Below are 11,171 nucleotides of genomic sequence, written 5' to 3'. Positions count from 1 at the left end.
AATCATAAAGTGTTTGAATATTAAAATTTATCGATTTCACACCCATTCTACTTGACTGTTTGGTATTTGTAATTGTATGTTCATTTGTAACCATTTTTATTAAGGAAATCAATTGTATTGACTTCATTTCCTGGAAAATCGGATGTCTAAAATCGGTACAATGATTCAGGGATAAAATAGACTTGTTTAAAAACCTACATTACACATTTTTTCTATTGATTTAAATACTTTTACTCAATATCCAACCATGCAATTTGTTAGTTGTGGTGTCGGAGAGGAGTTGATCTCACAGGAGTGACGGTTGAATAGTGTGGTAAAGGCATTTGGGATAATGTGATGCAGTGGCGATGTTAATCTCGCTCCCGACACTGTTGGTAGTGCCCCTATTTCATAGTGGTTGGGAGTTCTGACGTACCTTCACCGATTTCTAGCTCTGCATGCTAATATGAACCAAGCAAATACTATTGCAGAATATAAAGTCATTTATATGTCAGAGAACTTCAGGTGTTCTTACCTACTATGTATAATAGAAACTGTAATCTAATGAGATGTGGTCATTTGTAGTGTCGAAAACATGTAGTGTCCGAAATAGAAAGCATACAGTGCGTATTAATCTCTTCATACTGTGGAGTAGAGCAGTTTAGATTTACTTCTTTTATAAACTATCTATGAAGATTATCATTACGGAACTTTCAACTTTTGCCTCAAAGTGCAATACTGTATAAGCTTCGATTGTGAAAAAGCCGAGTATTTTACCTGACTTGCTCTGTAACTAGTGTGATAGGTACTATACATGGATTTTTCTTCTATCACAATCCAAAAGTTTCACCCCCCCCTGACAATTTCAAAAACAGGGTGACCCCCTATCAATCCACAGGGGCGTGTAATATTTCATAGATTGTTGTTTTCTTATTGCTTAGAATGCCGTTTTCTTAGGAAAATATCGTACGAATCTTGCTGCTATAAATGTATCAATCTCTATACTACTAAGAAATATATCTCTTCCCTTTACATGTAGGAATATATATTAATCAAAAGGTTGTTATATTTAGTCTGTAGACCTGGAAAACAACAATCTATGAAATATTACACGCCCCTGTGTATCAATCCACCGACCACTGCACCCGGACCCCCAACCACAGGGGCGTGTAATATTGCATAGATTGTTAGTTTTCCAGGTCTACAGACTAAATATAACAACCTTTTGAATATATATTCCTACCTGTATAGGGAAAGATTTATAGTATACGTAGTACTATAGATCGATACATTTGTAGCAGCAAGATTCGTATGATATTTTCCTAAGAAAACGGAAATCTAAGCAATAATACACGCCCCTGTGCCCCCAACATCCCAGGCCGAAGAAATTGGCCCAGATTTTGACATGTTGCGCCCTCAACGTTTTGGAAGTTGGGTGAGGTCAAGGGTCGGTCATTGGTCCTTGGAGTTTATATAATATGTAGATGACTTGACTTGGCATCCATGTCCATAAGTTGCAGCGAGCTTCCACTTCAGTATAATATTGATACAATTATCGACAGTCGATGTTGCTATATCAGTAGAGTTTATGTGGCATCGCTGTAAAGCCATAAACGACAGTGAGCAGAAACTGACCCACGCCCATACCATAGCCTGCATAGACCATTGAACTGAACAGTGGAACTGGAAGGGCAAGTTTGTACAATGTTATGCATATCCCATGAGACATCTTCATTGTCATGATATTGGATGAAGTGTACGAACCGAAGTCACTAAGTACTGTAACTTGAAAGCTGCACATCAGTACATTCATTCCTTGTGTAATAGACTATAATCTTTGTGTACACTTTATCTTGTAAAATTGTGTTGCGTTTTCTAAAGAATCATGGCACTCACGTTAGCAACAGCTCGGAAAATACAGTTATCAATTTGTCGTATAAAACATCCACTATGGAAATTTAGCAATGTCTCTGTAAAGACACAAGTGTTTGTACCAGACAGCCAACCAGTGGAACCTTTTCAGATCATACGACTCCAAAAATTTGTGAGTGAGTCAAAAAAATTGTTAGTTTTGACTGGAGCTGGAATTTCAACCGAATCGGGGATACCCGACTATCGTTCTGAAGGCGTTGGTCTCTATGCAAGGTCTAACAGCAGACCCATCCAGTATTCAGAATTTCTGAGCTCACAAGAACGACGTAAAAAATATTGGGCCAGGAATTATATAGGATATCCACGTTTTAGTTCTTTTGAACCTAACATTTCGCATCATACACTGGCTGAGTGGGAGAAGAAGGGCAAAGTTCACTGGCTTATTACTCAAAATGTTGATAACCTGCATATCGAGGCAGGTACTAGGAATCTCACAGAACTTCATGGATGTTCACGTCGCGTTGTTTGTTTGAACTGCCATACTATTTCACCTAGAGGTGAACTACAAACCCGTATCCGGCATATGAACCCAACTTTTGAAGTGGATGCACCACAAATTGCACCTGATAGTGATGTGTTGATACCAGATGAAGACATTGAATGTTTTCAAGTTCCTGAGTGTATAAAATGTGGTGGCATCCTGAAGCCTGATGTGGTCTTTTTTGGTGATAACGTCCCACGTCCAATTGTCAACTTTGTCTTCAAGAAGGTGGATGAATGTGATGCTATACTAGTGGCTGGCTCATCACTATATGTAAGTGAAGTGTGACATTAAAGGGGAATGCCACTCCAAGAAATGAAGTCATTTTCATAAACTATCGGTTCTGGAGAGTCTTTCCATGATTTTACATCACCTACAAATTACTTGTTATTTCAGAAAAACAACAAATTGATTTTGTGCCCTTATAAGGGTGTCTTTGCTATGGGCTATTGCATCGTGGGAATCAGCAGAAAAAATGAATCCAAGTTGCACACTGAATATTCATGACTACTGTTTTACACTTTGGGTATATGCATTCAGAACTCTAGCAAAGTTTCATAGACAACATAATTTAAGGTTGGTAGAACCATGGAAGTATACTTCCATGGTAGAACTGACACTTCTGAGTGTCCTTATCATATGAAAGAGAAACATGGCATCATGTTTGTTCCCCTCTTTAAATGATATGAGATGATATATGTAAAGTTGGAAAAGTTACGACATTTAGTTCACAGTGGCATCAAGGGAAGCATTTACATATTTGACCCTTGACCTCAGTTACAGTGTCTGTCAATATGGTGTTTTTCACCATCTGACATTATAATTTTTCCTGATTTTTTTTTTTTGACAAATAACTTATTATTTTTATATCTTTATTTCAGGTGTACTCGGGATACAGGTTTATTGCCAGGGGTCATGACCAGAATAAACCAATCGCAATCATCAATATTGGAAAAACCAGAGCTGATCATCTTGCAAGCATCAAAATTGATGCTAGACTGGGAGACATTTTATCAAAGATAAAAATAGACTAGCAGTAGAATTGGTCAAAAAATTGACCTGCGTTTCAAATTGTGTGGTAGCTAATAGCCTATATTTTGTCCTAAAAAGGGTTTTTATTTATGGCAGGGAGATTGAAGCACATTTTTATAACTATGGTAGGATTTAGGTTTTAAAAAATAATATATTTCACATTTAGTCTTGAAGAGTATGTCCTGTCGTGATAGACAAGATTTTTTTGTTATGGGTCAAAATGATATACATTGTAAAGTAGGTTTTGTTTTGTGAACATTGATAACCTGTGTACCGAGGCAGGTACTAGGAATCTCACAGAACTTGGGTCAGTCAGTTGGTGTAGGCTGTAAGATATGTCGTGCCGTTCCGCCCTCATTGGCCTCCTCTCACCAGGGGTTGACGGATGTGTGAGGGCGCCCCATCACGATGTATCTGACAGACTATCAGTTGGTAAAGATAGAAAAGTGTGTGTGTGTGTGTGTACATGTTGTTGATTCTTTCAATTAATAATAATAATTTTAAGTCTGGAAACCTTGGAAATTACATTTTAGTAATACCAGAAGTAAACTGTCAACCATTTGACTAATACTAAGGGTCCAGAATTTGAGATCAGAGACGAGTGATAAGTTATTGTCACCTTTTAAAAATCTATAGAATCCTGTCGTGATATCTTAACTGAAATATATGGTTGATATTTTATTATTGTAAAATAAATACATTGTCATGATAATATTCTTATGGACTCTCAGGGTAATAATGTTTTATGTGATACCATTCTGTAGCATGGAAAAATTTATGTAACTTAAATAATTTGTATGACCCAGAATAAAGAATGATTGCAACCATTTTACTGTAGTGACAATGGTTGCAAAGAAATTGGTATGTACTAACATACTCGAACACATACATGCGACACATCATGTATGTATACTTACATACGTACGTACAGCGACACTTATACACACACATATACATACATACAGTACATACATACATACATACATACATACATACATACATACATACACATCACACACATAATGATCTTGCCTAAATATCACAACAAAGCCACATCTGATAATGCACATTGTTTAATTCTTAACTTTTTTGGCATTGGAATTCTATAAGTTACAGGATTGAAATAATTTGACTAGAAATATACAAAAATATTGTGACCTCATTGAATACTAAATTGATGTTTGAACAGTTGTACACTACGGGTATTGAACACAGAAACAAAGAAAACATCATATTGTCAGTATATTTAAGAAAACTCATAATTGCAACCGAATGACTCTACAAAACATTTTTCGGTGCCACTCATTCTAGTAAGCCAGAGTGTATTTTTCCATTAACAGAACAAAAAACTACAGCATATTGCAGTTTACAATTCACGGGCTCTGTTTGATACAACCATGCAGAAACCAATAAGAAACTGCATATTCTACATTCTAAGATAGTAATGTTGAATGAATATGGTGACTTGCTACATTTTGTCTACATGAAATGAACTAACCTGCCGCCATACAGACGTCAAATGCAGATATCAAAACACTGGTGCCTGTGTGTCTGCATCTTGTTGCAGTACATGTAAATGGTTGATTTTATTCAGACAAAATGTAGCAAGAAATTGTGATCATGTTATCTTTGAGGATAGAATATGTAGTTTGTAACTGTTTTCCATGTGATCGTATCACACAGCAAGAGTGAACAGTAACTTGCAACACACTGTAATAATCTACTAGTGGTGTGTCTTGTACAGTGCCATAAGGCATAATAGGATAACAACAATGGCATCACAATGAACAAACAGAAAGCTGAAACCCGGCCTATGGAAATTCAACAACAGTAGGCCATAGCATTTTACACTCACAATGGGAAAATGACACAAAAATAACTATAAATATATTTATTGATTATATAACAAAAAACTGGGTTACATGTAAAGGGTTACTGAATACATTTAGAGATAAGAATTTTCACGTAACTGTCCTCAAAAATAACTGAAATTAACTTTTAACTAATAAAAGAAAAACATAACAATACAACAGTTGTTTACCTCTGAATTTGGCAAAATAACTGAACAAAATTACCGAAATTGTTCTGTATATTTTGTTGAGATACAAATATATAATAAAACATAATTTTGATAGAATTAATTGTCTTTGTGACTCCTCTTTATTTCTGTTTGGTGTAAAAATGTTTTTATATTTAGATTCCATGTCTTAAGTTTTCTATCTCACTATGTCTTGAACAACACACAGAACACCTCGCAGCAAAAAAATGTCAGAAACTGTCCATCAAATACAGCAAAAACCTGCTGGCAACTACTAGAGGTATGTACATTGAAGGCAAATGTTTTGACAAAAGTGACAGAACAGGAAAAATGTTTGACTGATTTTATTACATGTTAGGATTTATTGTTTTCTGATGACAGCCAAGATGATTGCTATCAAAACTTGAGAAAACATACTGTATTTTGAAAGATAACATTTAACACCGATTCATCATGAAATGGCCACATCAATAGCGCCCTCTATGTGCACTTTCACAATAACTACAGTCTCTGTTACCCAGACTTTTGTCGTTGGGGGCTACACCTGCTGGCTAGGTGAGTATAGCCCAAACAATGAGGGTCTAGTCTGGGTAACCAAGACTAAATAACTACAATATCTGGCAAGAGTAATCTTTCTTGCATATGAACACGATTATAATTAATATATGGAACTGTACATTTCAGACTCGTGGTACTTTTTTATACAATATGATGGGAGATCTATCGAAAATATTTCTTTTGCAATTTTTGTTTTTATGAAAGTACCATGAGAAATCTAACATTCTTTTATTACACTTAATACATGTGAGGCATCAATTGCCACTGAAAGTTTTGAAATTCTATAATCATCTTTGTGGATGATACTGTTTGTCTAATTACATACATGAAAACATTCAAATTTTGAACTCTCTTAGAATATCTTTTATGTGCACATCATTCTACAATTAGCATATGATTTACATAATCACAATCATGTGATAGCAGCATGACATGCAATCACAATCATGTGATGGCAACATGACATGCACATGCTACTGTGGAAAGTCCTGCAGGTTTCAGCTACCATTCTGACTGACCATCAAGGTCTCTGTTTACTAAGATAGACACAAACTAAAACTTATTTTTTAATATGGTAGATTACACAAGTGAGTGACAGTAGTGTCTCTGTTGTGCAAGTCTATCAAATCATCCTGTGACCAAGACAGTGTAATTATTGAAAGTCCCCAAAAATGTACACTTTAAGATCATGGAAGCCATCAGAAATGCCACCCTACTGTGAGTACACTTAAACCAATGTCCCATTCAATAGCTTATATCAACATGTCACAAGAAAAGTTTTAGTTTGTGTCTATCTTAGTAAACCGAAACCTCAATTTCTAGAATAGTAACTAAGATAGACACAAACTTCAACTATTATTGTTCAAGATGGTAAATTTCACAAGTGGGCCACAGTCGGTTTTTACTGCTATTGATTATGTAGACATAATTACCCAGTAATCAAGAATGGGGATGTCCAATGTTTACACTACGGTGGTGTATACATTGAAAGTTCCTGGAAGACCACAAGTCTATAAAAAATAATCACCGGAGAAAAACTCTTGATCAGAAATCCCACCCTACTGTGAATGTAATTAAAGCTGATATCAGCATGTTGCAACAATAGTTTTAGTTTGTGTCTGTTGTGCTCGCTTTCCACAGTTGTACCAAGTCTCAAGCAAAAAAATAAAATCTTGAAACCTTTTATGTTGTCATAGCAACATACTCACAAACAACCAACATGATAAGCTAATGTTACCACAAAAAACATAAACAATATACAAATATATGTAATGTACATAACAACAAATCTGCATATTCACTTTTTAAAGCTGAAATATACCACAGACCCTACAATTATGGTCTATGAATATAACCTGCATTGCAAACATGTGTGACCTGTCATTTTTGCATTAAAAAAACAATTTCAAATGCTAATTTACATAATCTTGTGTAGACTCATATAAATACATTACTAACAAATAGTAACACTAACAACTTAACTTATCAATATCAAAATTTAGTATGATTAGAAATATTAATTAGAAATGTAAATATTTGTAAAAATTAGAGAAATATACAATAATGGTCTCTCATTTCTTTCTATAAATGTCGCTTAAAGACCACACACCCACTCATATTAATTTTTAAACATTTTTTGAATTTTTTTTTTTAGCCACAAAGGTAATGTGTTGTTAAATGAAATTATTTCACATCTATGGATTTGAAGTGTTGTTTATTCAAGTGGCCATATGTATGAGGATTGGGTAGTTATTTTTGACTTTTTAATCTATACTATGATTTATAAAACAATTTTATCGTGGTTTCCTACTTTAAAAAATCATTGTGAAACAACATATGCCAAGTACTTGCTTGTGACTCAATAAATTGCAAAAGATTAATAAATGTTTGTTATTGTAAAATGTTTGTTATTGTACGTACAATAACAAACGTTTTACACATTTTTCCGCTTTTTACAATATTGAGTTACAAACACAGACTTGTTCTTTGTTTCTTCACTTTAATTTTTCAAGTAGGAAACCATGATAAAATTGTTCTATAAATTAAAAATCCAAAATAAATCCCAAAATTGTCATCCATATTACCACTTTAATATTGACCATGAAGAGATTTTGATCAATAGTAATTTTTTATGATCTGAAATGATTAAATATATACACTATTTTTTTGTTTCAGAAATGAGAAACAGAGAAGTAAAAGTTAACTTTCCTGATAATCTTTAGATATGAGATATGTATCTAGTAAAGCTGCAATGGCTGTAACTGGAACATTAAACATGTTTTACATCCTGTAGTGTAATCATCCACCTATAGATAATATTGTGTATGTGTCTGTACACAGCACACATTATCGCACTGATATTGAGTCAACACCTAAAATGAAAGCACTGCAAATAACTATTTCATGAATATTCATTAGTTATTACCAGGACAACTGCTTCATGAATATTCATTACTTATTACTAAGCCAACTATTTCATGAATATTCATTACTTTTTATTTATTACCAGGGCAACTGCTTCATGAATATTCATTGCATATTACCAAGACAACTATATCATGAATATTCATTTGGTATAACCAAGACAACTATTTCATGAATATTCATTATTTATTACCAAGACAACCATTTAATGAATATTCACTACTTAATTATTACCAAGACAACTATTTCATGAATATTACTTTTGTTGTATCCCTTGGTATGATAGTATTGATATTACAGTATTCAACTTGGCAATTGTCAATGTCTCCTGAAATCCAATTCAGTGTAGACAATTTCTGCCGTTATGAACATGATATTAGCTTTATACTGTTCAAAAATATCACAGGGTTGAAATAATTAGCTAGATTTCCCAAGGTGAAATGTTCAGCCTCATACAATTTGAATCAAAACCAACTATTTTGTACACTGTGTTTTTATAACTATGCTATTAAACTATTTTCAGTGAATAGATTGTTCGTGTGTTTGTTTTTTTAAAGTTCCAGTTACTTACAGCTATTGCAGGTTTGAGTATGGAGGGACTCTGATGTACATGTATTAGTATATACATTAGTTCAAATACAATAAAGCTACTGTTGATGACTACAATTTATTGGAAAATGTAGCTACGCAGTAAAAAGATTCACAGAAACACTTACAATATATACACTTTGCTGATCTGCTGCTATAATGTTAACACAGCAAATTTGTGTTGCTGTTAAAGTGGCACTGTCTGTAACTGAGCCCTCTTTTCTGGCTAAGGTCTGTTTAGATAATGCAGACATAATACACACAACTTTCACACAGAAAGCACCTCAGAAATAAACTCTTCAAACTTTTGCTGCTACTTTGTTCAAAATTCCAACCTATTTTCAGGTAAAATTAATTTTAAAAATCTAGGGTATTGTACAATTTTTTGAAATACAGGTCAAACTGATACCAAAATTGAATTCATTTTAGAATCCAATATGGCTGCCAAATCCAATATGGCTGCCAAATACTGTAAGATTGACAATTTCCTTGCAAACAAGATGGTGAACCCCCAAAATTTCTTTTATTATTTCAAAAGGACCAGGAACAATCTTTCAGGTGGTAATGGTTGGAGAGGAATGAAGAACTTTAATTTTGAGGGAAATTGTCCCCAAAGCACATTCAACCTTAAGGCAGCATGATAAACGTGGTTGAGTATGCACAAAGATGCTTGGTAACTTAGATTTGGTATTTTACAAATATTTTGGTAACCAAAATATTATGTCATAATGTCATTTTTTGTTTCAAATTTCTAGCAAGAGATCTACCAGTTGCTTGACATGATACAAAATGGTTTAGCAGATGGAATATTATAAGGATCTTTTTAATATAAAACAGATAATTATCAAAAGACCATAACGTTGCAGACTGTGCCCCTTTACACAAAAGTAAACATCAAAACTCACAAAGTTACAGACAGTCCTCCTTTAAACTAAAGTAACAACTAAAGACCATAAAATTACACACAGTATCATTCAGAAATTTTGAGTTTTTGTTTCGTTACTTTGCATTTATATATCTTGCATATTTGTAACTATTAACATGAGTTGTCAGTATGAAAAAATTATTAATAAAAATTATTATAAAATATTTGTTAATCATCATTATCAGGAAATCATGTATATAAATAATTTTGTTTAAAAATTGCACAAGAGATGAAAGCTCTCGAAACCTTTGTTTAGCAGCGAAGTCTGTGCACGGATTCTTCTACCTTCTGTTACTTTAAACTTGTGTGTTTTTGTAAACATTGCAGTTTAGTAACTGAGTTTGTTGTCTGGTCTTAGGATCTGTCTGTGATATTTCAATTATAAGCTAGGGGGTCATACTGACATAAATGATTAGTAATAAGACCCCTTAGGACTCTAGTTACTTGCAAGCTGTTTGTTATGTGGTTTGAGAATTGTAGGTAACTGTATTATCTGAAGGACGTGTGATTGTCAGCCTCCTTTGTTATGAAAATTCAAAAAAATATTTAATTAACATACTGTTGTTCATACAAAATAATTTAGCCAGATATTTAACTCTTTTAATAAAAACTAAGTATCCATTAATTAATACCCGCTATTTTTGTTCAAATTTGATGTAAATGAAATGTGACTACCTAAGTTGTGGAGAATGCTTAATGACTACCTAACCTGGTGGAGAATGCATAAATGATTGACTTGGTAGAGTGTGCATAATGACAACCAAACTTGGACTTAGAAGTGCAGAAATGACTACCTAAATAGGTGGGAAGTGCATAATGAGTAGCCAACATGGTGGTAAGTATGTATAATGACTACCTAACTTGGTAAACAAAGCATAATGACTACTTAACTTGGTGGAGAATGCATAATGACTACCTAACTTGCTGGAGTTTGCATAATGCGGAATGAAAACTTTACAGTGTGACAGTTTTGCATCTTAACAAACAAGGTACAGTACTTGTATGTTTACTAAAGTTTTACATTGCCTTCAAGGTGCTTTCAGTTTTCAGCCTGTGTTAATTTTAAATTCAGTGCAATGTGTACGTGAGATCAGAGTTTAGAAATTTATCAAAACGTTTCAAACTATGGTTAATTTTGCCAGAATGAACGTTCATGGATTCTGAGTTCAGCCTATTGTAGTACACTACTAATGATGCTGACAAGCTGTCAGTAA

The 11,171-nt window shown here is 33.7% G+C and overlaps 1 protein-coding gene across 1 annotated transcript; it reads left to right on the top strand.

Moving 5' to 3' along the window:
- Positions 1-1,864: 1,864 nt before the first annotated feature.
- LOC144449378 (NAD-dependent protein lipoamidase sirtuin-4, mitochondrial-like) lies at positions 1,865-3,453 on the top strand. Its single transcript, XM_078139906.1, has 2 exons — positions 1,865-2,665; positions 3,274-3,453. The coding sequence occupies exons 1-2, from the start codon at positions 1,865-1,867 to the stop codon at positions 3,424-3,426; spliced, it is 954 nt and encodes a 317-aa protein (XP_077996032.1). The 3' UTR covers positions 3,427-3,453.
- Positions 3,454-11,171: the final 7,718 nt, after the last annotated feature.

Source organism: Glandiceps talaboti, chromosome 18 (genome assembly GCF_964340395.1).
Source record: "Glandiceps talaboti chromosome 18, keGlaTala1.1, whole genome shotgun sequence".
NCBI classification, from domain to species: domain Eukaryota; kingdom Metazoa; phylum Hemichordata; class Enteropneusta; family Spengelidae; genus Glandiceps; species Glandiceps talaboti.
The sequence above is the reverse complement of the archived record's forward strand: the minus strand, read 5'-3'. Positions and strand labels throughout refer to the sequence as shown.

Coding starts and splice junctions, on each gene's coding strand:
- LOC144449378 (XM_078139906.1), top strand. CDS start 1,865: ATGGCACTCACGTTAGCAACAGCTCGGAAAATACAGTTATCAATTTGT. Junction 2,666..3,273: donor TGGCTGGCTCATCACTATAT/GTAAGTGAAGTG, acceptor TCTTTATTTCAG/GTGTACTCGGGATACAGGTT.